The 27,627-nt window shown below is 39.0% G+C and overlaps 1 protein-coding gene across 3 annotated transcripts in view; it reads left to right on the forward strand.

The window, feature by feature from the left end:
* CSMD3 (CUB and Sushi multiple domains 3) overlaps positions 1 to 27,627 on the forward strand; it is a 1,179,008-nt gene that overhangs the window by 879,751 nt on the left and 271,630 nt on the right. For all 3 annotated transcript variants that reach the window (XM_048841517.2, XM_048841518.2, XM_048841519.2), the window contains one exon: positions 16,174 to 16,290. In XM_048841517.2, the coding sequence (XP_048697474.2) occupies positions 16,174 to 16,290 (117 nt within the window). The remainder of the gene's footprint in view (positions 1 to 16,173; positions 16,291 to 27,627) is intronic.

Consider the following 27,627-nt stretch of genomic DNA (forward strand, 5'->3'; position numbering starts at 1 on the left):
AGTGAGATAAACTAAAATGATCCCATCAGGCAAACCATGTTCCACATTGCAGAGGAAAGCAACCCTCATCTCCCCTGCCCCACAAACCACAGGCTTTCTGCTAATCTGACCTTGAATAAAATTCCTTCCCAACCCCAAGTGTGGCAATCAGTATGACCCCAAGCATGGGAGTAAGACTCACCAGTCAGACAACTAGAGTGGATTATCTGTACCATATCAGAACACTGGTCCTACCTTACCTGGTATTCCATCTCCAGTTTTGGCCAATCCCTGATTTGTCAGAAGAAAGGGGTAAAAAACCAGATTACATCTATTCAATTGTGCATTGTGGGGGAAAAAAATCCTTCCTGACCCCTGTGGGTGAGGACGACATTTGATTGTCTATAGGAGAGCACACTAGGTCCTTCAAGAGCACATGCTGCTAGATCGGGTGTTATTGGAACTTGAGCCTTCATGACAAATGGAATGCTGGGAGATGTAGTGCCAGAGATATCAGGAGGCCAGGTGGCTTAATGTGACTAGGCATGGACTACATCAACAGTTGCTATTGCCTAAGAAGGGGAGAGCCCAGGTTTCAACTTAACCCGAAGAAAGTTTCCCTGCTAAGAAAGTTAGGGAAACTGTGAGCCCAGAAAGGGGATTGATGGACAAGCCTGAGAGGAGACAGGACTTAGAAAGACAGGACTTAGAAAAAGAACTGAGGCAGTATAGCACTGGTGTGGGACAGTGGCACAGTGTTGATCTGGTCTTTATTTAGGGGACTCAGGCTGAAGGCCTCCGTCAAGGTAGGGGAAGCGAAGAAGTTTCTCCTTGAAAACCTGCAGCATCAGGTAAAAAAACATTGAATTTGTGAAGAAAAAGACTATTGATTAAACCCAGAGAGAGAGGAATACTCCTACTGACGTCCAGGAAAGAAAGTAGTAGCCCAAGAAAAGCAAATGAACCATTTATCCCCAGGCAGGTGATCTTGCACCAACGGGGTGATTGTGTTTTGTTTTGTTTTTTGTTTTTTCTGTTTGGTTGATAGCTGTGGGGAAAAGGGGGAGATGCACATGAGCTTGTTGCAGCAAACAGTGTGATCTGTTTCTTCCATTTACTATTGGTATTACTGACAACAATGAATACTGTTTGCTGTGGGTCACTGTTATATGGCACACAGATATCCTCAGGCACTGGTGGCACCTTGGTCTCTCCTGTTCTGTGACACATTGTGACAGATGCAAAGCTGTATGACATGGCTGCACATTTTACACAATAATCTGCCATGAAACAAGCAGCATGAATGAGTAGTCAATATGTATAAATTACTGGAATTCATAACTATTCAATGGATAAAAGGCCTCAATGGATTTTAACTTTGCTTGTGGTCCCAGCACTTTTGTTTTTGATGTGCTCACTGGTGTCAGTGCAAATGAATAAGAAAAATAAATGGATAATATAAAAAAAACATAACAAGTTATTTAAAGAGATTCTTTACCTGGACAACCAGAGCCATTCAATTTAGTTATCCATTTTCAGGAAAGAAAAAAAAAAAAATCATTGGCTCTCTTGTGCTTCTGAGATTAATGTAACATGTTTTTAAAGCTAACCAAATTAAGTTTTTATCCCTTTTTACACCCTATAGATGTAAAATATCCACTCCAACTAACTTAACAGAAAATACACATATTTCACCACAAAATGTGTACAGGATGACAAAGGAACAACAGTCATGTGCACAGAAAAAAAAACACAATACCAGATAAAACTAAACAAGAAGGTTTATCCTAAAAATAACTAATTACAGGACATTGAGCTCCTCATTTCCATTCTTGTTACATTTAGATGCTCTTATCTTTGATATGTAAGACTTTTAAACATTTACTTAACCGTCAGACATTTGAGCCAGGTCATTTGGCAGGGTCCTCACAGGGGCCACACAGAAATTACAGGGCCAACCATTTGTTTCTTCAGAATTCCCACACTAGGGCAAAGTAAAACACATCCTTCCATGTCAGTAAATCATTAGCTTTTTGATGGCCAAATCTGCCACCAGCCAAACTTTTTATTCTAAATTTTGTACCCGTCAATATATAAGGTGTCATCCTGTGGAGTTACAGGACCTGATTTTGATCTCACAGTATTTTAAATGAGTTTAACTTCACTGATTTCAATGCAGTTATTTCTGATTTGCATGAGATCTGAATCAGGCTAATAAGGTAATTCCTATTAACTGTTTTAGGACTGAAGAAACAGGCAAACTCAATCTTCACATGCCGGGAGGATAATACATTTTTTTTTTGTTTTATTTTGTTTTGGGTTTTTTAGTTTTGGAACAAAATGTTGGAAAAACAGTAAAACATGGAAATGTTCATTTATAGTATCTTAAATCTAAGGATCTGAAATCACATTACTATTATTAATGAAACAAGTTTCCTATCAGAAGCAACCCCAGCAGCTGGGAACAGACAAATAGAGAGGAAGGAAGCCCTAGAAAAGGGGTGGAGAGCATGAAGGAAGGCAGAGTTGGTTGCTGATAGTCTAATCCACATACCTTCTGGGTGTGGTGTTCTGTCCCATCTAGTGGCACTAAGATAAAATGAGTCTGCTTTAGAGCCTTAGCTAACAGCCAGGTGGCTTTTAGCTCATGCTGTAGGGGCTCATGCACTAAGCTCCAGAGGTCCCCAGAGGTTTGATCCTGCCTGCTGATGACGGGAGTGCTACAGGCAATGGCCTGCTAGAACACTATAATAAAGCATGGTCGCGATGAAGGTGGCCTGGAGTGAATACGGTGGTCCCCTAAAGTGAGAGAGGCTCACAGGGGACCACTCTGTGACAATGAGGTTAGATTAGATAATCCGGTGGTCCCTTCTGGCCTTAATTTATGGAACTACAGCACTGTTTGCTACCAATACATATTCATTACTGTATTGATAGCTCAAGAAGGTTATATGGCAAGGGTTCGCATGTAGTTGTACATATAAACTATCCCCTCAGATGTTCAGCAGCTTTTTAGCATAGCACATTCTATAGTCCCCAGCAGGGATTATCCTGAGATAATATGGAGAGACTGGACTTTGATACAGTGAAGAATCACTGGCTTCCAGAGAAATACAGAATGCAAGAACATGTAACCGTTAGTTGGAAGACATTTACACCGGGCATGAAGGAGGTAGGTAACATGGAGGTATATCAAGCAAAGGTGTTATTGGTTTCATGCTGAAAACCAGTCAGCAATTTTCTTTCTTAATAACTTTCAATATATCAGTATATTATTGTTAAGAAGGACAAAGAGAATGTACATTAGGCCAAAAATAATAGGTTCATTAGTAGGGAGCTGGCACTTCGTAGACAACACAATTGAGAAGTTAGTAGGGCAAGTCAGCATCTCAGAATGGTTTCTTGCTTTCAGATATCTTTTTTTTTTTGTTGTGATTATAGGAAATGTGTATATAAGGTTGCATAAGAGTTTTCATACTAAATTACTTATTTCAGTTGCTTATACTTTGTTTAAACTTTTTCTTTCCCTGAAAATTGCCAGCTCAAGTTTGTTTCTAAACATGGAATGTTTTTTAAAGTTTGCATAAAAATAGTTAAGCAGTTCTGACTATACTAAAAACATGAAGGAGAAAATTCCACACTTTTACTATTATAAACAGATTTATGTGTCTTTTATTGAAGGAAGTTTGAATTTAATTGAAGCTTTGGTAGATACCAAAATGGGAGGTAGTAGATACTCAAAATTTTGTTTCAACTTGGTCTCTAAGCCTAACATGTCTGTAAGAGGCCTCGAGAAAATCAGTTTAATTCAGGTGAATTATAAGGATATAAAAACATACATTATCTATGCCTTGAAAATTTAATATATGTAACTTCTTAGCGAGATGCTCCCTACATGTATTACACATGTGGGTACGCATGCACACCACGCACCTGAGTCTGGAGATTTTTAGTAAGTAGTGTCCCTTGGTCCACATATATGCAATAGTTTTCCTTATGCTCCAAATAGAGAGTATAAAAGTCAGTGCAGACTGATGCCTCTCCAGTTGCTTCTTACTGCTGTACATCCTGAGTTGGAATCTTCTGTGTCCACATCTTCTTCCTAAACTGTGTCATTCTGTAAATATATTGCAAATAGTTTTTAGTATTTTAATCTTTTAGACTTAATATATTGTAGTTAGTCATTTTTTTTCCCTCACCCTGGGGAAATTCCCTGAAGCAGGCTGGTATTATTCCCAGAATACTGGGGTTCAACAGTTGTATTTCCTGCCCCACCCATTTTCTGTGAGTGATGAACAACAGTTTTGCCTCTACTGCCTAAGTGATGCTCACATCTCAGCCAAGTGCAACATTTGCCACTCCTTCCCCACCCCCCACCCCAACCCTAACCCTCCCTGCCCCCAGGACTCGTGAGGGTTGGCAGCTAAGACTTAAAAAAAATCTGATGGAGCAGGTTGTGAGACCCCCATCAGATTTGGACTGGGGAGTTCCCCTGTAGATCATCCTCATCTAGCCAAACAGTATTGCTCCAAGCATGAGCTCAGGAGCTGAAACTAAGACTTTCACATCTAAAGAGAAGAGAATGTAAGGAGACAAACCTCCTTCATCCAAGCCTGCTCTGAAGAGAAAAGGTCCCTCCCTGACCCCTTCAAAGTTGAGAGAGCCCTCTCACATGGGTACTAAAGATTTAGGCCTATGTAAAACTCCTCAGCAAGAGAAAGTGGCACAAATGGGTGCAGAGCCATCAGTTCTGGTACTGGTTCCAGTGTCTAAAATGCAGGACAATCTTCCACTAACACTCCGTTTGACATCCAGCTCAGACTCAGTGTCAATACCATCACAGCCCCAGAGGAATCCAACTTCAACTGTGACCAGGGAAGCATCAGATCTGATGGCTCCACCAACCAGGCTCACTCCACTTCACTTCCCAGGGTGGTCAGAGACCTATGTGTCCCCAGAGGACATTTTTGCTCTCCCTTATCCTTTCTCACACCTCCTCTCAGATCCGCCTGTATTCAGTGAGATAGTTACTACAGAGGAAACTGTGTTTCCTCACACTGACAAATGAAGCACCCATTATTACCGGTGCCTCCCTATTAGGTTGGAGAGGGTATATGAATGATTATACTTCACAATGCATCTGGACCCCTCAGGAATCCAGGATCTATATCAATTTATTAGAACAGAGAGTAGCCTGCAATGCCTCCTTCCACTCACCCCATCCCAGAATATTCAAATAATGTCAAACAAAATGACAAATGTCTTCTATATAAACAAACAGGGGGAGAACGCGTTCCCACCCTGTTTGAACAGAGACGGTCAATTTTTGAAATTGGTGCATCAGCTATCACATAACTCTTTCAGCAGCATATTTACCAAGTGTACAGTACTTTCGAGTGGACAGTCTCAGCAGGTATTTTTCCACAGACCACAAATGCGAGGTTCATAATTTGGTCCTGGATGAAGTCTTCACCCAGAGGAGATCACTGTTTTGGGAGATTTTCACCTCAAAGATTAACAGGAAACTTCCCCTCTACTGCTCAGGAGTAGCTCTAGTCAAGGGCTCAAAGGGAGATGGCCTTCTGTTAAAATGGAGGGGTCGCCTCAGGAATACCTTCCCATCCCAAGTCGCATGGAAAATCTGTCACCACAGAGCTTGAGTCATCCTTATTGCACCCAACTGTCCAAGACAGTTCTGGTTCACGGATCTATTGACATTCTCAGCTCATCCAGCCATAAATATCCAACCATTTTCAGACCTTCAAACACAACACCAGGGCAACCACTGCAACTCCTGCAACTGTGTTGGTCCTGCTTTGAGCAGGGGGTTGGACTAGATGACCTCCTGAGGTCTCTTCCAACCCTAATCTTCTATGATTCTATGAACTCAGGGCCTAGTATTTGGATGGACATCGGATGGACAGCATTAGTGTTCCAGAGTGGTGTGGTCCAGTCTCAATCAAAACAGGAAAGATTCTACCGGAAGATATTATTCAGGTAAATGGAAGTGTTTCTCCTCTTAGGCTCAATGACACTGCTGGGATCCCTGCTATTCTGGAATATCTACTTACATTAAGATATTGGGTGTCTCTTTTAGTTCCTTTTGGGTTCATGTGGCAGCAGTCAGTGCTTTTCATTCCCCTGTTGAGAACCACACTATCTTCACCCATCCTGCAACAACTAGGGTTTTGAAGGGGCTTCTTCAGTATTTCCTTCCATTGGTGAAGGTCAAATCCCAGTGGGGCCTCGACTTCATTGTTTCATCTCTCACTAGCATTCCCTTGGAACCTTTAGCCTCATGTTCTGTGTCCCATCTTTCAATAAAAGTTGCCTTCCTAGTCACCATAACATTAGCCAAGAGTCAGTGAGTTGGGAGCACACATGGCAAACTCATCATATACTATCTTCCATAAATAAAAGGTCTTACTGTGTCCTGACCTGAAATTCATCTCTAAAGTAATTTCAGAGTTTCACATGAGCCAAACTATCCGCTTACCAGGGTTTTCTTTTCTAAAACTGCATGCTTATGATGAGGAGAGGAAGCTTCATTCGCTGGATGTCCAAAGAGCACTAGCCTTTTATCTACATAGAACAATAGTTATTTGAAAAACACCTAAATTATGTGTTTTCATAGTAGAGAGGTCAAGGGGTCAAGCTATTTCTGCACAGAGACTTTCCAAATGGGTCTCTGGCTTCGTTATGGTTTGCTACCAACCAGCCCACATTCCTATCACAGAGCAGATAAGGGCTCATTCCACCAGAGTGCATGCAATTTCGGCTGCATCTCTGAGGGACTTACTTCCACTGGAGATATATAGGGCAGCTATTTGGAGCTCCTTACACACCTGGCGATAGCAGTATTACAGTCAGCTATTACATCTGTGTCCTCGCACCTGCTTCCAGTTTGACTACTACTTGCTAATCTCTTTTATGTGGAATACAAATAGGGACCATCACTCAAAGAAGAAATGGAGGTTTACTTAACTGTAACTGTAGGTTCTACAAGATGTGTGGTCCTTATCAGTAGTCCACTACCCACTCTCTACCCCCTCCACTATGGATTATATTTGTATTTGTGGAAAGAGAAGGAAGTGGAGAGGTGCTGGTCCACATCACCCTTTATACCCTCAGTTTGGAGCAAGAAGATAACTGTGCATGTGAGGACCAACAGACACTGTTACTAAAAATCTCCAGATTCAGGTGCATGGTGCACATGTGCACCCGTGTGTGGAATGCAGGTGAGGCCTACACATCTCTGGGATGAAAGGTGGTGACCACAACACTGGCTGACTGAAAGAAGGGAAAGGAGGGAGCTTCACCATCCATGGCTGCCACCCCCACTGTGTCTCCTGGGATCCTGGACCTTCTTTATCCTAATTCTGAGAGATGTCCTAGTGAGCATAAGCCAGAGAAAGGGAGCCAAATGACACTGCTTCCTCCACTGGCTCTGGCTAAAATACCACCTGGGATGTGAGACTTTGTTTCTCCCTCCCTTCTCTTAATGTGTCTGTTACAGGGCAGGGGTAAACCCCTTGAATGCCCTGCTAAAATGCTGGCTAAACCCTAATTTCTGGTAGGGAGGCCAGGTGTGGGGGCCCAAGCGGTCAGCAGAGAGCCCAGCTGCAAGCCCTAATGAGGGCTGGCTCACTGCTATGAGTTGAGTGAAGTAGCGATAGCTGGGCTGAAGAGGAGAGGGCTATAAAATCCCTGGGGAAAGCTCAGTCGGGAGGCGAGCCTGGGAGGGGATAGGAGGGTTACATCTCTGTCTCCTCACCCAAGGAAAGGAGCCTCATAGGCCAGCAGACCCTGGGAAGGGTCTAACTGGTCATAGCTGTTGTGGGAAAAAGGCGGATAATACTGTTGCACTGTAAATAAAGACACAAGGGTGAAGCACTGAAGGAGGCGTGGGGACTCTTTATTTAACCAGCCAGCACAGGCACGAGAAAGTGGAAACCTGCGCAGACCCTGTGACAGTGTCCTTTTTCATTCCCTACCTTAGTTCTTCTCTCTCCCATCTCTCTACTTTTGTCCTTCTGTCTAATAAGAGTGTGGCTCAGCTGTCCAAAACTGTCTTCTGTGACATGCAGCTAAAAGCAATGCCCTAAACAGCCTGGGCAAAATTCCCAGATTTAGGTAATAGCTCATTTTAAGTGACCACTCTCCTTACAGTGTGTATGATAACACCCATTTTTTCATGTTCTGTGTGTATATAAATCTCCTCACTGTATTTTCCACTGAATGCTTCCAATGAAGTGAGTGTAGCTCACGAAAGCTTATGCTCAAATAAATTGGTTAGTCTCTAAGGTGCCACAAGTCCTCCTTTTCTTTTTAAGAATGAAAGTGTAACCCCTGTTACAGTACGGCTCAGCATGGGAACACAAGTATTTTGTTGTTTGGTTGTTTTTTTGTTTTGTTTTACTTTCTGGCCTACGGTGATGCAGACTGGATTGTGGTAGAGGCACATTTGAAATATCATTCCAGAACAACAGACAGTCATTCTTTCCCTGAGGTCGTTAGATAGAGAATAGATTGCAAAGAGGGAAATGCATTATGACCACTAATGTGATTATGTTTAGGTGACTGGGCTTTATAAGCAGTTTGAAATTCGGAATGCTTTATTTCTTTCATTTGATCTTGCTGAAAATTGGAAAAAAATACATTAAAAAAATCACATACTGATAGGGCTGTCAATTAATCACAGTTAACATGTGATTAACTCAACATGAATTAACATGTGTTTTTTTTAACTAGTGTTTATTGCACATCTCTGGAGACAGGACTTGGCAGCAGACTGCACCATCCCCTCCCTGATGGACAGGGCTGGCCGTAGGGGTGGGGTGTCCACCATCCAGGGCGCCGTGCTCAGGGGGACACCACTGTGTGCCTCTGGGGCAGGGGTGCCCCGCCTCACACCACCTTGCTCTACTCCTGCTCCCACTTCTTCTCCCCTCCCCTGTCCTCCCTTCCCCTCCCCCCCCCCCCATGGAACTGCCTGTGGTCCAGCTGCTTGGGACCAGGAGCCTGCCTCCTGTCTGCTGTGCAGAGCGGTGGCATGGAGGACGGAGGGGCTGATGTCGGGGTATCCCCCTCCCCCCACCCATGTACCCAGTCACCACTGAGTTGGGGTCAGGGAACAAGGGGAGCCTGTCTGCTGCTGCTGGTTTAGGAGTGAGTGCTGCAGATAGCAGCTGCTGCTGGCTGAAAAGGTGTTCAGTCTCCTGAGTACTCTGCTTAAATAGACAGTTTCCCCCAGCGCGTGCGTACACATACACACACACATACACACACACACTCTTCCCCCATCTCTCTGACACACACACTTCTCCCTAACATGCATGCATGCCCACACTCACACACACTTCCCCTGCAACACGCGCACCCTCTCTCACAAAACCAAAATCTGAAATGGAGCTCCTGGTGAGCTAGGAGTGGCCAGAGAGCCAGACACCAGGAGTCGCAGCAGCAGTGCAGAAGTAAGGGTGTGTTGTAATCAAAATCAATATATTTGAAAATGTAGAAAACATCCAGAATAGTTAAATGTATGGTATTCTATTAGTGTTTAACAGTGTGATTAAAACTGTGATTAATCACAGCTACTTTTAAACTCACAATTAATCGCAATTAAGTTTTTTAATTGTTTGACAGCCCTGCATATTGATCATTAACAAGTCTGTAGAAGGAAGATTGCTTACTTTATATTTCTTACTTCCTACCTCAAAACTCTTTGAGATGTGCTTACCACCCTCAGTTTTTTCTTTAAACCTTTATACAGCAATATTCATCTCAAAGTTATCTTCCAACAGCTAATCTATAGGTAATTTGGTAATAATGGGAATTAGAAGATGAAAACGAGATTATTTTATCTTTTTCATCCGTTGAGTTTTCCTTTGCATGATAAATTGTTAATTTCTTATATGAGTATAAATGTCACCATACTTGCCCTTTTTTGATGGTAAAAAAAACAAAAACAAAACAAACTCCCAAAATCTAAAAAAATTCTAAATCCTCAAAATTAGGATATCTGCAATACCTACAAATAACAAACAAAAATCATTTTTATTAATTTATATATCTCAACTTTTATCCAAATATAAGGCCTATATTTTCTTTAATATATTGCTAAGCATAACTTTTTATTACCTAGAATATACAGAGTCATATGGAAGAAACCTTTCCATCAAAATTGGTTTTGCTACTCTGTACTGTCATCAGATATGCTCTTAGGAAAACAATACATTTTAAAACAGAACATTATGACATTAAAATTAAATCATAATCATGGAAGACTAAAGCAGATCAATTGATTTAAATTACATGGTAATTCAACAAGTTGTTTTCAGTTTAGGTGACAGCTGCATCAGGTAGTGAAGAGGGCAGCAACAAAAAAAGCCAGTTAGTAGGCTTATATTGAATTAAAAACATTGTGTTTTTTTAAGGTTCCCATGGGACACAAGGAGAATATTAATGTGTTATCTTCAAATTTATTTATAGTCCTAACACATTTACATGAATAAATTAATTTTGATCATATAATTTTAATTTAATTTGACATCACTCATGTAGCTGTCCAATCATTGTGTCTCTGTCTTTGACAGAATAAATGAAGTGATCTTGGCAAATGGAAATATTATTCTGACCATATAGATAAATAACACAGGTAAACAATACACTGACACAGGCATAATATGAACAAAGTACATACAGAACACCAAAGTGACATGGAAAAAACAAAAACAGGATTACCTAGCTTCTCTCTCCATTGTTTAACTGTAGCCTTTAAGTGTCTTACAAAAGTATAATGTTATCAAGAAATTTATGTCTTCAGTTTAATCATATAAAGTAGGCATCTAAAGGTCCCTCAGATATCAATTACTTTTCTACACTAGGCTGGGTTTAACCAGTGACCTATTAGTGAACAAATCATTACTGCTTTAGGATTCTCCTGATCCTTCTTCTTAGCAGTGTTTATGAAGTATTACTCTTTTTTATTAATTCCTATTATTGTTATTATTAATTATTATTTTATTATTTTATTTATTATATTTGCAGTTGTTTAATCAAATGTATCTGCATGACATAAAGCCGTGTTGCACCATCCAGTGGGAAATGCTGCTTAAAAGTGGATGGTACAATATGGTGCTTAGATTCTGTAATTAGAATGAAATAATATTAGATCTCCAGCTAGAGGTATTAGAAAGTAGGTAATCTCCAGGCAATACTAGGAACTAAAAAGTATCTGTTTCAAGAGGAAAAACAAAAACTCAAGTGAAAAAAAATCAGTTCTTAGGAAGAACTATACTCTATTTGGGCCTGTGTATTTGTTCTTGACAGCTCTTAATCAAAGTAGGTTACATGCATAATGTTGAGCAGTGGTGGGCAACCTGCGGCCCGTGGGCCGCACGCAGCCTATCAGGGTAATCCACTTGCGGGCCACGAGACAGTTTGTTTACATTGACAGTCCGCAGGCACAGCCGCGCGCGCAGCTCTCAGTGGTTGCAGTTCGCCATTCCCAGCCAACAGGAGCTGCGGAAGTGGCAGCCAGCATGTCCCTGCAGCCTGCCACTTCCCACAGCTCCCATTGGCCAGGAACAGCAAACCGCAGCCACTGGGAGCTGCGGGGGACCAGGCCTGCAGATGGTCAACATCAGCAAAATGTTCGCAATCACATTACCATGATGGGCTGCTTGCAGCCCGTGGGCCGCAGGTTGCCCATCACTGAGGTAGAGCATGATAGAAAACCTGCAGGCAGAGAAGAAGTGCAAGGTGGATGCTCTGCAATCACATCAGCCAACTCCATCAACACTCTTGGATACATTAGATCTGGCCCCATGGACTTGTGCATGCCCATCTTTTCTAAATAGTCCTTAACTTGTTCTTTCATGACTGAGGGCTGCTCACCTCCTCCCCATACTGTATGGCTCAGTGCAGCATTCTGGCAGCTGACCTTGTCTGTGATGACTGAGGCAAAAAAAAGCATTGAGTACTTCAGCTTTTTCCACATCATCTGTCACTGTGTTGCCTCTCCCATTCAGTAAGGATCTCACACTTTCCTTGACCTTCTTCTTGTTGCTAACATATCTGTAGAAACCCTTCTTGTTACCCTTCACATCCCTTGCTAGCTTCAACTCCAATTGTGCTTTAGCATTCCTGATTACACCCCTGCATGCTCGAGCAATATTTTTGTACTCCTCCCTAGTCATCTGTCCAAGGATATACAACTCTCAATTCCCCATTAATTTACTTGCCTAGATACTAATATCACTAATTTATGAGATGCAAATTACTGTAGAATGAATTCAAAAGATACATAACATACTTGCAGTAAATTTGACTTTAAAATCCTTGAAATAATTCATATTTTAAAAGAGAGGTTATTCGAATGAGAAATATTACACTTTTTTACCTATTAGGGACAGTTCTGTAGACAGAGAAACATCTTGTTCATTTGAATATCTGTAATAACAGAACTGGCTACCAACAAGTTTAGTCTTGAAATTAGATGAAGGTTTCTAACCATCAGAAGAGTGAAGTTGTGGAACGGCCAAGGGGAGCAGTGGGAACAAATAACCTAACAGGTTTCAAGATTGAGCTTGATAAATTTGTGGAGGGGATGGTATGATGAGATTGCCTGCAATGGTATGTGGCCTATCTGTGTCTGCTAGTTGCAAATATCCTCAACGGCTGGCAATGGGACACTAGATGGGGAGGGCTCTGAGTTGAAACAGTGGAATTTTTCCCCAGGTGTCTGACTGATGGGTCTTGCTGACATGCTCAGGAGTCTAACTGATTATCATATTTGGGGTTGGGAGGGATTTTTCCCTCAGGTTAGATTGACAGAGACCCCATGGGGATGGTGGGGTTCGCCTTGATCTAAAGCAGTGGCTCTCAATCTTTCCAGATTACTGTACCCCTTTCAGGAGTCTGATTTGTCTTGCATACCCCCAAGTTTCATCTCACTTAAAAACTACTTGATTACAAAATCAGACATAAAAATACAAAAGTGTCACAGCACACTATTACTGAAAAAATGCCTACTTTCTCATTTTTATGATATAATTATAAAATAAATCAATTGGGATATAAATATTGTACTTACTTTTCAGTGTATAATATATAGAACAGTATAAACAAGTCATTGTTTGTATGGAATTTTAGTTTGTACTGACTTTGCTAGTGATTTTTATGTATGCAGTTGTAAAACTAGGCAAATATCTGTATGAGTTGATGTAATCCTTGGGAAGACCTCTGCGTACCCCCAGGGGTACCTGTACCCCTGGCTGAGAACCACTGCTCTAAAGCATGGGGCCTGGGTCACTTGCTGGTTTGAATTAGAATAAATGGTGGATTCTCTGTAATTTGAAGTCTTTAAATCACAGTTGGAGGACTTCACTAATTCAGATGGAGATTATTGGTCTATTACAGGAGTGGGTGAGTGAGGTTTTGTGGCCTGCCATGTGCAGGAAGTCAGATTAGATTATCACAGTGGTCTCTTCTGGCCTTCTGAATCTATGAGTAAACTGCAGTAACGAGGCTAGCACTACGTTAAAAAAACAGTATAGTTAATTTGTTACGCTCTCTTATTCTTTCGTATCACAGGGTGAGGCAAAAAAAAATTGAAATAAAAAGCACAATGCTTCACAATCAGCCTTGTGTTCCCAATAATATCATCCTTGTCTCCTTCCTCCTCCAGTTCCTTATGCCCTTCATTCCATCCAATTCCTAGTTCATCCCTATTTAGTCCTGAATCCTGCACAGATTTACCCATAGGTATAGCTTTATACATGTGAATAGTGCCACTGGAGTTTTATGTCTTGCAAGAAATTGATTTAAAACTGTAAATCCTTTAAGGAGGGACTTAACCTTTATTTTATGTTTGTACAGCACCCAGCATAATGGGACCATGTTTTTTATTAGGGCTTCTGGTTGCTATTGTAATACTACTAATAATAATATTAATAGCTGCATATAGATTTTTTTGTTTGATTTGTCTATTAACTGTCCAATTTAAAAGTACTCTTCTATTTCAGAGAATCAGTTTCCAGTCACATGTCTGTGTTAATCAGGGACATTATTTGTGGTACCAAGATATCTTCCCCTGTGATTTTTTATCTTAAATAAATTGACAGTGGCAAAAAAAAAAAAAAAAAAAAAAAACCTTTTACCCTCCTCTTCTAATTTTAGATCTTACAACTATAATTAAGTGTGTTTATTGTTTCAAATCAGCACTATATTTTTAGGTGCTACACAGAAGTTAAAACCAGGGGGTCCAGTTCTGACATTTTTAATAAGACTGGTTCCCATTAAACTCAATGAACTAAAGTCCTAATCCAGCCATAAACTTGAGCACATATGTAACTTCAAGTATATGAGTAGTCCTGTTGTACTGGAGCCTATGCAAACGTTTCAGGATCATGCCCTATAATAATTAAAGCTGGAACCAATGGTCGACAAAGGAGCAGGCACTTTTCTAAAGAGGGGAGGTGGGGGGAAGGAATGAAGGAATAATGACCAAATACACACATATTAGCTAACCTGACTAGGAAGGTATATTGAGCTTTAAGCACAGCTGTAAAGGGACTCCAAGAAACATACTTACACACTGCTGGTATGCTGTGATTACATACTACTGCATATGAAACCCCAGAAAGCAGAACAAAGACACCTCTATTTGCCGCAAAGTATTTGGAAGGGATGTGGGAGAGAGATGATCATTCAGGTACCATTGACTCCAATTATTAAAGATTTTATATGCCATCTATTAGGACCTGGAATTCAGTCTGTTATAAATAACCCATGCAGACTAAGAGGGTAGACATTGCCAGTTCCCTAACCACTGTACCCAGAAACATAGGCTGCCATGTTCTGCAACTACTGCAGGTCAACTTCAAAGGTATCCAAGTTAGGGGCAATATACTAAAAAAACACAGTATAGATCATGGAGGCATGAATTATTACAGAGTTCACTATTATGGGGTGAATTCTCATCCTTAAAATTGTCTGAGAACTAAGCTAATAATCATTTAAAATAAACTAGTGGGAGCTAAACTAATGATTTTCTAGGAATGGAAGTGGGAATAGTGCATTCATACGCATTTATTTTGAACGATGAATTTTGTTCTGCACCTCATATTTAATTTTATGGTAGAAAAAGAATTAGACACTTTGAAAAGAAAGGGTCGGGGAAGTAAGGATTTGTTGTTCTTAAATGTCAGAACACAGACTAGATTACTGTACTTTGACAATCTACCACAAAAATAAATAGCATTAGTATTTTCAATATTTAGTAAACTCTACCTTAAAAAGGCACATACTCGGTATTTTGCAGTCTCTTTTAAAGAAAAGATGCAATGGTTTGTTAGACTAGGTTAAAGTGGGTTTTATTTTCTACATATATGAGAAGCAGGCCCTAGGTAAACCGCTTGAAATATACATAGGAAATTACTTCATAGTGGATTTTTATTGTTTTATATAATTGCTTCTGAAACTCTGTTTACATAGCATTTGGAGAATTTATCTCTGACTTGACAAATATGAATTATATTAAATGAAAACTTGTATTGCCAGTTTTAGAAATCTGCATCGATACTGCAAATATAATTTGATTAGCTTGTTGTTAATGTGCTTAAATATTAATTTTATTAGCAAGATATATTTGGAAACAAGGGGCCAGCCTCTCAACTAATGTAAATCAGTGTAGCTTCATTGCAGTCAATATCAAGTCAAGAAGTCTCAACTTTACTCCTTGATAAATAATTTGTATTGCTCTATACTTTGCTTTTGCATTGTGGACTCATTGGAATAAATGCTCACTGATGGAAGGACTGCATAAACTGCCCCTTTAAGAGATTGTCAAATATCTGAGAAATGAATAATAGCACACTAATCATATACATTAATCATAGCACACTACATATACAGAAGATTTTTATCTTAAGACCATTGATAAGTGATATAGAAACATAATGATTCAAACAACAGAGAGCTCTCAATGCAACTGACATATAAGGGAGTTGAAGGCATTCATCCTCCCAGGTGTGGACCCATAATACACAAACTAATCTAGTGTAAACTTTAAGATAATTTACTGCAGTACATTATAACAGCATGCAGAAAATTAAATTGGTGTTGGTCTCATTTAAGTTGATCACCCTTTGAATATTACATAATTCAATACTATACATTTTTACTTTCCAGCACCATGTGGGAGCCGGTCGACAGGCTCTGAAGGCACGGTATTATCACCAAATTACCCAAAAAACTACAGTGTTGGACACAACTGTGTTTACTCTATTGCTGTTCCCAAGGAGTTTGGTAAGTAGGATGTCTCATTTTTTAACTGTTTCTTTCATTCTTGTAATTGCTTCTGCACTACTTATCTCTCTGGATGGATTTTGTAATTACTTTTATGTTGAATATATATTCAGTGCACTTAAAATAAACTATTGTAAACAGCAAGTGCTGGTTAAAGTTTTGACAATCAGTACTTTTCTGTCATGCATTTTGATCTGTAGTTCATATATTCATACATATTTGGGTCACAATATTTGTAAAAATAACATCTTTTTGAAAATATTAGTGATTTATTTTTAATCCACTGTAAAGACTGACATAATATAGATATGTTATACTCAAAATAATTGGCCAAATTTAGCACTTATGCAAGTTAGTATGACTGTTTGGTAGTGATTTGGTGCTGACCATTGAGGACATGCAGCACAGAACTGACAGCGCAAGATGGTGGGGGAAGGGCTATGGTGTCATTAAGCCACTATTGCACCCTTCCAATCCTGGGCAGCTCTGTAGTCCCAGGTGTAATATAGGCAATTATGGGGCCCCGTCTGATTTACAGCAGCCTACCTCTACCTGCCTATCAGTTGCAGCACTATCCAGACTCTCTGGAGTACTGTGCCCAGCAGCCCCACCCCCAACATGACCCCTATGTGAGGGTTTGTGAGGAGGTCCACAGTGGACAACCTTACAGCTATCTTCTTCAGTTTCTACACCAGAGGAATCCCCCCAAAGCTGGATCCAGGCCTTTTAGGACCCCTTTATGTCACCCAGCGCCAGTACCTGACATAAAGTGGCTACAGAAAGAGTGAGGATTTCAGCCTTTAACTTTATTGGAGTTGGTCACATGAAAGATTGATTTTGCAGTGTTTGATAGCCAAAGGGTTAATACACAGTATGGAAAGCTTCGGGTATACCACACTATTAAAAAGAAAGAACAGTAGAAAGATTGGTTGGGAGGTAGAGAGATAAAATGTGACACAAAAATATGATAATTAAAGCTTGGTAGACATTATATACTTACTTCATTAAAACTACATTGCTCAGGGATGTGAAAAATCCACTCCTTTGTAGACAGCACTACGTCAGCATGAGAGCTCCTCCTGCTGACATAGCTACTGCCTCTCATGGATGTGGAGTTATTAAACTGACAGAAGAGCTCTCCCCCACTGGCTTTAGAGTGTCTTTCTCCCAACGTGCTGTCATAAGAGTAAGGAAATGATTTCACTGTGTGAAGGATAGAATGAAAATTTGGGCAAAACAAAAGGGAAGATCAGTTACAGAATATTGTATCAAGGTTCTCCCAAACACAACATGATGTCCAGTCATTGCACTGGGGACTAGATAGCTCAGACTATTATTAATTTCTGAGTCATTAGATCAAATCTGGGCAAGGCTCCTTGTGACTGAAATTATCATCACATTCTGATTTGCTATCTAATTAGTAATTAATGGAAGTTCCAAATCACATTCCTTGCAAACAGTTTCTGCAAATCTCAGACACCCAGTTTAGAAGAGGCAGATAGAAGCAACTGCCTTGTTCCCATTAGCGGTGTATCCTGCTATATCAGGTTTTTGGGGAAATGGCAGACAACGAGTGTCCTTATTGTTCATCCTTTCCAGATAAATAGAGAACTTCTGTTTCCAATTATGTCTATCTAGCACCTTTTACAAGTACTGAGGAGGAGAGAGGATGCTTGATAAAAATATCACATATGTTGAATGAAATAAGATAGTATAATTCAGATTAGTGATAAGATGAAGAGGAGGAAAGAGCTGTAGGATGGATAAATATAATGAATATTCCCTCAAAATATTTATAGTCTTGGCTCTACACTTACGTCATCCTGTTCAGTGAACACCGATTCTATCTTAAATTTTTCCAGTCTGTACTGAAAGCATGTAGAATCCACAGTACTACCATATGACTCTATTTCCTAAGAAATGCTGTAACAATAGGTATATGGTTTACATTTTCAATAGAAGACAGTTGTATTTTATGTGTAAACATTTCAAGGATGTGCTCAAATAGGGAAGTGCTTAAAATAGAAGATGAGTCTGTCATTTATTTTGTAGTTCCCTAGATGAAGAATTGGAGGTTGTTTAAACACTTTATCAAAACAGTTTCTACGTGTATTAAGAGAAGAAGAAAATGGGCTGTGAGAAAGGAGGAATGGGTGATGCTTGGTTATTTGTAGAGATAAAAGGAGTTTCTCAGTACAACACACTGTGTTGTAACAATTTGTTTCTCATTACTTTTTTTTTAAAGGCTTTTTGTACCAGAAAAACTCCTATTTTTTTGTCTTGTGAATTTACCATAATCAGGAGGAATTGTGGCATATTGAGGAGGGTATTTTAAGAAAGTCTGAAGAATAAGTTATACAAATAATAATACTACTAATAATTAATTAGCAATAATAATAATAAAGTGTAACACACTATTGAGCTTCTAAATAGGAAGCAGTAAAAACAAATATGATCTTTGATTATCCAAAATATGATCTAGCATTTAATTATGTTCCATATTTAATTGATACAATTACCTGTGCAATGATTATAGGTTGATGTTAAAAGTGGTGTTTTCCATTTAATGTTATTCACCATGACTAAACAATGCAGGGAAATTATTTATCTTAACTTTGAAATGTCATGATTTTCTGGTTTTTCTCTCAAATTTAGGATTAGCTAGAATAAACATACTTTTGTGTGTGCTATAGTGGGTACTATTATAGTATAGAAATTATGGACTTTACTAAAAACACACCCTACTGCAGTCTATAGTGTCTTTATTAAAGTTTTTCCATGTTTATAAGAGAATTGTAGTAGCAGAAAAAAATAATACAGTGAATAAAAAGAAACTAACAGTTGGAGCACTAATGGTACTTTGGTCCCAGTACAGGGGCCAGTGCAAGACAGACCCTGCTGGAGCCAATGTCTTTAATTTTTTGGTGGAGAGTTCCCAGCTTGATCACTGGCAATTACATGATCCAGAAGTGAAGCTCTTGTGTGATATGTGCCTTTATATATAAAGTAGGCTTCAGTAATCTGAGTACAGTGGGCATGGTTAGAAAGTTCACTCTGTTTTTAAAAATCTTGAAGCTTTCAGAGTCATTCCCTCTACTTTAAATTGGGGGATGCTATTAGAACTGGTAATATTTGTAAAATTGGGGTGAACTACAATGTGAACTACTGTACAGATCACTTGCTACTTTTGTTGACTGAACAATGTTTATTCAAACTTGTTAATGTTCCATCATAACAGAATTTTGTTTCCTAAGCATACGAGGCCATATTCCCTCCTGCTGTTACAGCCACTTTGCATTGTCTGAGCCATGCAAAGGATCCAGAATCTGGCTGCAAATTCTCTGAGGATGGAGGAGCACTCACATGGTCTAAAGCCACTACAGCTGGCTCCATGGGAACTGCTACACTCTCTCTCCAGCATAAGCAACATGCCAGGAGAGAGGGTAATTTAGGGGTGGGAGAAAAAGGGGCAAGGCAGAATCTAGTTCCTCTTCACCAATTTTTAGCAAGCATGTGATCCCATATCCCGGTAGCATAAATTAATGCAGTCTGGAGCAGCTGTGCCTTGAGAATGAGAGAACGGTCACTGGCTCTCTGACAGCCTTCCCCAATTTAACTCTCCAAGCAGACCTCAGCACAAAATCTGGCCCATTACATTTGGTCATAGGTGAAAGGAATAACAAAGAGTCTCATTAACTGTCCTGTGTCTCAAATATACTGTAACATGATATACATTCAAAACCAGTTTTCTAATAGTAGAGGCATCTCTCCAGTTATCCTTTTGTGAATGTGTAGATGATTTGCCACAGACTAACAAGTGTGAAATCAGTGCTTCGAGCGATTCATTATGTCAGACAATGCACCTTTTCTTTTCTGTTATAGTATCTGATTAGCTTATTGCTTCTTTTCATTCCTTTGTGCTCCATGTGTGCTTTATATCTTTGTGGCTTCAGATATATACTCTATGTCTGAAAGCACATGACTTTACTCATCCCGCACATGCTCATTTGACTCACCAGTCACAATCCTCTTGGCCCAATAATAGGTGTCTGGAAATGTGGATTGTGTTGTACAAGGGTTTCTTCACGTAGAGATTTTTTAGAGGTTTAAACCTCTAAGCCCTGCAAAACCTAGGGCTTAATCTGAATTAAAGAAAATGTTTGAACTGCACTGTACCTGTGTGTAATATTTATGCTGTAGAAACTCCCCTAATATGCAATTAGTTCATGCCTAGGCTTGGGACAGGAGTGCATGAGACAGCATGCAATAAATTGGTATTGGAATCCTATTCTCTAAGCCATGGACATTTTTTTTAATATATCAAGTGAGCTCTATCACTCTCATGTAAAGTACTAAGCATGTAACCACATACTCCAAAAACATTTCCAAAAGTCAGTGCTTCATCTGTGCACAACACAAGATTTTTTGTCCCCTTGAATGATACTGCTTTCATCCCACAAGATAGCAATACAGGCAGTGTAAGAATTGCTCATCTTCTCCATGACATAAATTACAATACAGAGAGTAAGAATGTGTGTGGTACTATACGTCTGTTTGCAGCTAAGTGATTGATTATTGAAAGATAAATTTGAGCTTGTGGCAACATGTTCTGGGGTATAGTAAGACTGATGTAAAACTAGACTATTATAAAGCTTTGTTCGTGTATACAGGTGCATGATAATCTACTCAGTTTTTGACCTTGTTACTTGTGGGGCTAGAAGCATACCTCATTTGCACGTAAAGGAAGAAGGAAAAAGAAAGTTGCATCAATGGATTGCACTTTGGAAAACATATCCTAAATGCTCTAGTTGTTTTAACATGAATAATAAACAGAAATTTAATTGAAACAAAATTATTTCAAAAGTGAAAATAAATACAAAACTTATGAATGAAATGTACCTGAGATGGTGTCGACACTAGATAATGTTGTTACATGGACTGAATTGAGTTAATAAAATGCTTTCATGTAGAGTCATGATTGTTTTTTGCTTTTGCTTTGCATAGTTTCAACAAAACCAAACAAGGAGTTTGGTTTGACTGTGTTCTCTCCAACTGAGTTTTACTTTAGACTTCTGTGTTTGTTTGAACCTGAAAACTGAATAGAACCCCAGGGGAAAAAAATGCAAATCATAGCACTTTCATAAGGAAATCAATGAGTTTTTCAATCCCTTTCTTTTTTCTCAATAAGCTATCTATGAACATCAACCATTACCTTCATTTACCTGCAATTCACTTTCCCTCATTTTCTTATTGCTAAGTGGGCGGATGACCATCTGGCCCCTTCCTGAGCTCTTCGGGGGTGGCTCACTTGTTCTCTCATTCTCTCTCTTCTGGAACCAGCAACTAGGGCTGCTTCCCTATTAGTCCCTAGGAAAGATCTCAGGGGGAGCAGTCAGCCTGCATATCCCTGATTCAGCAACACCATTACTAGGGAAGCTGCTCTTTCTCTTGCTGCTGCAGCTGTTATAAAGGCATTTTACCTCATGATTACATCCACCTGCACCATTGAATATTTTACAAGAAGGTTTAGGCTGAGGAGTTAGTTGCCCTGTTTCCAATTAATATTAATTTAGATGGGAGTTGGGTTCCTAGCTCCCTTAGAATATTTTGAAGATCTCAGCCTTTGGAAAGAGTGGATTTACCCTGCTGGACTCCAAAAGACTTGGGTCGGGGAGAGAATATTCTGCTACTGTCTGAAGACAACTGTAGCAGAAGGGGGATGGAATGAACTGAATACCCTACAGGAGCTCTGAAAATAAAAGGTAGAGCTTCTTAAGCAAAAAGATGTATGAGTGTGGAGGAAGTTGGGGTTGAGTGAATGTAGAGACTGAAGGGGACTGGAATAGGTGACCTCTTGAGGTCCCTTCCAGTCCTACGATTCTATGATTCTGTATGTGGCCTGCTCTAAGGGTGGAATTTTTGCCAATGATTCTGTATGTGGCCTGCTCTAAGGGTGGAATTTTTGCCTGTGGGGCGAAGTGGGAGGAGGGTCCCATTCTGGCCTGCATTGGCGCAAGACTTATTTACACAAACCTCAGAGAATCTGGAACTTGTATTGTAATTGAAAGCACATTTGTACAGCTTTAGATTTATTCCTGTCCATTTTAAGATTACACTTTAGACCTACCAAAACTGTCTAGATACATTGGAATTTCTGTCTCCTGCAGTACCTGTCAAAATTCAAAGTTGATACTTATTAGTTAATCACACTGATGCTGACATATGAAGAGTTACAATTACTATAATAAATACTTTATTTAAAACATACAATTCTGTATTTTACAGGTTTTCCAACATTTTGGCTGGGAATTTAATAGTTATTTCCTAAAACTAGATTAGAATTTATTAGAAACAGAATTTCAAAAACAAAGTAAATAGAACAGAAACTAAAATAATGTCATTTATTCCTGATATAAATAGGTAGAAGCATATCTATTTAAAGTAGATTTACACATACTCATTGTCATTCAATACTAATAATGTTAAATAGGTTTGGAGACCTTACATTTGATGTGCTGTGTTTTGCTTTATAATATGTTATTGATTAATTCAGGATACAGCTGTTTTGTTGTTTGTAATAATTTTAGTGGTATATTTTTGTCTGTCACTTAAAGTAATATATTTATGAGACAATGGCTATATCACAGGTATCAGACTGTCCCAATCTGTGTTATTGTTCTCAGCAAATCATACCACTGAGACCCCTTGTCCTACTACTACTACTACTGTGTAGTTTTCTATGTGTGAAATTTGCTTCAAAAGGTGTTGGTCTGTTTATTATGTGTTTGCCATACTATACAGTACTATATTATTAGAAAGTTAATGGATTTATTTTTAATGTAAACTTCAACAATAGAGGTTTCTCTAACACTGGTGTAAATCTTCAAAGCATATTCTGTAAATTCTATCATATTGGTCTACGTGAAGGGTATGTGTGTGAGGGGTGTATACCTGTACAGGACAGAGAGATATGTATACTTGACAGTGGACACTACGTACTATGGAAATATTTCCAAAACATGTGGATGACCTTACCAAAAGTGGCCAAGCAAAAATTGATGGTTGAACTTTCTATTGCTTCATTTTTAGGGGCTTTCTAGTTGTTTGCAATGGAAAGAGGGGGGAAAAAATAGGAACTCAGCAGAATGAGAGAGGCTGCCAGAACACAATGGATTTGTTTTTATGCCATTAACATTTTGATTTATTGGCTCACCGGCTCTCTTCCCACAAATCTACCTCTACCAACATGACTTCTAACATTCTAAACATCAGAGCTGCTTCTAACAATGACCATTACAAAATAAAACACACCCTCCAATAAAATGTTTCCTTCTTAACCCCTCAACTTCTCAGATAAATTGTTTGGTCCCACTTTATTTTAAAAAAAGCCACCTCCAAATTTTAGATGAATAGTTTCCGCAGCTTGATATCTAGAACGCTTCTGTTATTAATGTGTTTGATCAACCGGCTAACCTCTCTAATTTGTCAAATTGCACTCAAATGGAATTGCAGAAAAGAGTTGATATATATTTTTAATTAAAAGTATTTGAAGTTTTATGTTGCAAATTGATTATGCATAATTGCTTATATTCTGTGATTAGTATCAGGTATACAGTACCTTACATTAATAAAGTAGTCCTCATCATTGAGGGTGACAAAGTACTTTGAACAGAATGTATAGGGATCACTCACTGCAAGATTAATTCATAAAAGATTTTGGTGCTCTCAATTCTCAGCACTAACTCTGATTTAATTTTGAATCCAAATCCCCACCTAAACTTAATATGGATCCAAATGCCATCTTAGGCCATCTCTATACAGGACACATATTAAATATTGAGTTGGTCCTAGCCATGCATCTTCCTTTTAAATTCTGAAGGAGCTGCATGACTGCCCAAAGATTTGACAGGGAGTATGACAAAGCAAGATGCAAAGCAAGGTGTCCAGATCAGCTTTGTAGACAGTGGAGGAGTATTCAAACCATATTGCTGACACAAAATATTTCTGAGTCAGGTATCAAGGAAAATGGCAAGGCTTTTTTTTTTTCATTATATTGAGTGTATTTGTAACTCTTCTTCTCCCAAAGAGTGTTGGAACACATAGGATATGGTGCTGTAAGTATTTATATAGTGTATATATTCATATGTTTTTTACATACATACATATATATTATATATACACATGAGAGAGAGACTTTGAATGGAAACATATACAATTCAGAATGTTGCAAGGACCACTTGTACATTCCCACAACATATAATGTGTTCTAATATAGTATAATTTAAGGTCATTTAAATCAGTATCAATATAGAAATAGAAAGCAGCAATGCAATAGTGTATTGAATCTGTACAAAGAAACAGGCTTTTTAACCAGAGTATTAGATTGAAAAAAGTTTTTGATAGACTGAAAAGAAAAGCTATTTCATGTGCAGTTTTTCAACTTCTCATGGCTAAGTTTCTATGGAACAATCACTGCAGTATAGCCTTTTTTCGATGTTTCATTATTCTGTCATGCAGAATCACAGCTGCAATATTTCATACTATGACAGGCTTAAGCTAGAAGATAAATGGTTCAGAAAAGCACACAGCATGCCACAGGCAAAGTCTTTTGTAAACACAGAAGACTCATCATGTCTGACACTCTCCCACTGATATTTCAAAATGGTGTAATGATCACTAATTGTTTAATATGCAATCCATCCCTGATTACAATTAAAATTCAGAATTTTAATTTTTAGTTTTGTTTTGCTGACTCGCATGAGTTAATTTGTATGTTCTGCATTTCATAATTGGGTTTATATTTGCATTTGAAAATAATTTCATTATTAGTAACTATATAAATAAATAAAGTTCAGATCAAATAGCCTAAGAGAATAAATAGGGTTTTGTTTTACTGAAATAGTAAAACATATTGTACACTGCACAATACAAAAGTATAAGCATATTTTTATATGGCATGTCAACAGAAAAAATATTGTTTCACTCTCAGTGGCTGATGTGGAACCTATTATTTAAATCATACCCTTTTTTCCTATCTAGAAGCCAAATAGGCACATGTAAAACTGGGGCATTATCCAAATTCAATACTGGTGTTACATGTTGCACATTTACTGCAAAATACAGTGTTCTTTTTATCCACTGACAACTTGTCTGTAATATTTGCAATGTTGGTAACATAAGTAAAAATACAGCATTTTTTTGCCAGACTTGGCCACTGGTGGCTTTTTAGTTTCTAGTAACAGCAGAGAGAGACATTTGTTTCAGTTGTTATGCTTTGGTCCTGGATGATGATAAAAAGCCCATGCTTTTACACCCTTAAGTGTGTCCATACATATCTTACTAACACACAATACTGCATTTTTTTAAAGTCTGTTTGCATGTGAGGTGCTTTTCCAGTATTTTGTATGTAGTCTGATGTGGCACGTGGAATTGCTCTACAGAAGGAAATGAGAACAGAGGATGAAGAGCCCAGCAACAATTTGTTTATGAGATAGTCTTTCAATCTATGGAAGATACTGTTATGACTTTTATTCTGGCAGCTGGACCAAACATAGAGCAAACAGTGTCACCCGACATATATTTTCTATTTTAGACAGTTCACTGAACCTGGAATCTGCAGTCAGTTTAAAAGTCATGCGATGCCAGAGTTGCTTCAATAGAGTCTGTTGTACTTTCACACTTTCAAAGGTAATAACCTAGACTTGGATAGATGATTAAGTGGCAGAACTTCACAATAAACTATCTGAATAAGGAGGGAAGGAGAACTAAGTTGGCTTTGTTATTGTAATTAGGTGCATTAAAGTTTAACATTTGCTTTTCTTGGTTTATATCCTTCAGCACTGTTGAATTAGAGGGTTGTAGGGTTTTTTTTAAGGAACCTCAGAGGCATATTCTGGTTGAGATTTTTAAAGCAATGCAGGGGATTTAGCTATACATCTTCTATTAAAACCAACTGCCCCCAATTTGCTCCATCACTGAACACCTCTTTTTAAATCCTTTCCCAAGCCATTTATTCAGTCACTGTATACCTTTCCTAAGGAGTACCTGCACTGGACATCCACCTGATACTTAAATAATGAGTTGCAACATAGAGCCTACCACCCTCATTGCCATGCATGAACAAAGCTCACCTGAACCCTCTGTTGGGAAGGTGAAAAAACCCCAACTGCACCTAGGCCAATATAGTGGCAAAGGAAAAATTCCTTCCCAACCCCCCTCAACAAAGGGATGGTTAGTGTAATGCCCACAGCAGGTCTAGGCCAAACCTGGTATTTTACCACCTAAAGGGGAGGGAGGGTGGGTGCCACCTCAGCCTACTCCATGCAAAAGGGAGGGTTAAGGCATAGGGCTGTCCCTTTTAAACCCCTCATGCCCAGGGGATGAGTCAGTGACCACACTGACCCTTTTGCAGCAGTTTTCATCTCCCTCCCCCAAGCCATTAAGCACAGTTCCTTCATTGGGCCAGCCAGCCAAATACTTCCCCCTCTCGCCCCCACCCGCTTAAAGGTGCAGGCTGGTCATTGTCCTTAGAAGACTGAAACATTAATATGACTAATTTGATGCTTGTGTAGTACTAATGGATTCTTTAGGAGGATAAAATTGCCTGTAGAAATGGATTTAAGCAATCTTGATTTGTTGTTATATGCTGAGTTTTGCCCATTGTTTAGAACTGACATTGTTAATGATTTTTATTTTCTCCTCCGTATTTCTCTTCCCTTCCATCCATTAGACTTAAATACATTTGCCTCAGGTCCATTCAATTATTCTTGCTAATATTTGTTTGTATGATGGTGGCACCTAAAACCCCTCATGAGGATTGAGGCCCCATTCTGCTGGTAAATATTTACAGAATATTTACAAAAAGTAAAAGATGGTCTCTCCCCCAAAGATCATAGCTTTAATTAAGGTAAGATGCAATTGTCCATGCTACAACACAGTGCTGTACTAATAGCAGTAGAAGCACAGATACTGGAAAGGAAACACTTCCAGCACAAGTAGAAGTACTCTTTGTTTAGCTCTATTGTCTCCAAGCAGTTTTGCTTTTTATCAAAGACTTTGAAAATACTTTGAGAGGACTGACCCATGGCTGGTACATTTCTTTGTGATTCACTCTGTTTCATCATGTCACTTGTTGAAAGCCACTATAGTATTTATTTTTGTGTGTGTGTGTGTGTGCCTAAAGAACAGAAAAACAGTGTGTGTGTGTGTGTAGAGAGAGAGAGTGGTAGCTAGGAACAAATATAACATCCTTTCACAAAAATAAATTTGTAATAAAAAAAACTGTCTCACATTTTAGTCATTTTTCATATATTTTGCTTGTGTAAGCCACTGGTCATA

Source organism: Caretta caretta, chromosome 2, assembly GCF_965140235.1.
Source record: "Caretta caretta isolate rCarCar2 chromosome 2, rCarCar1.hap1, whole genome shotgun sequence".
Taxonomy (NCBI): domain Eukaryota; kingdom Metazoa; phylum Chordata; order Testudines; family Cheloniidae; genus Caretta; species Caretta caretta.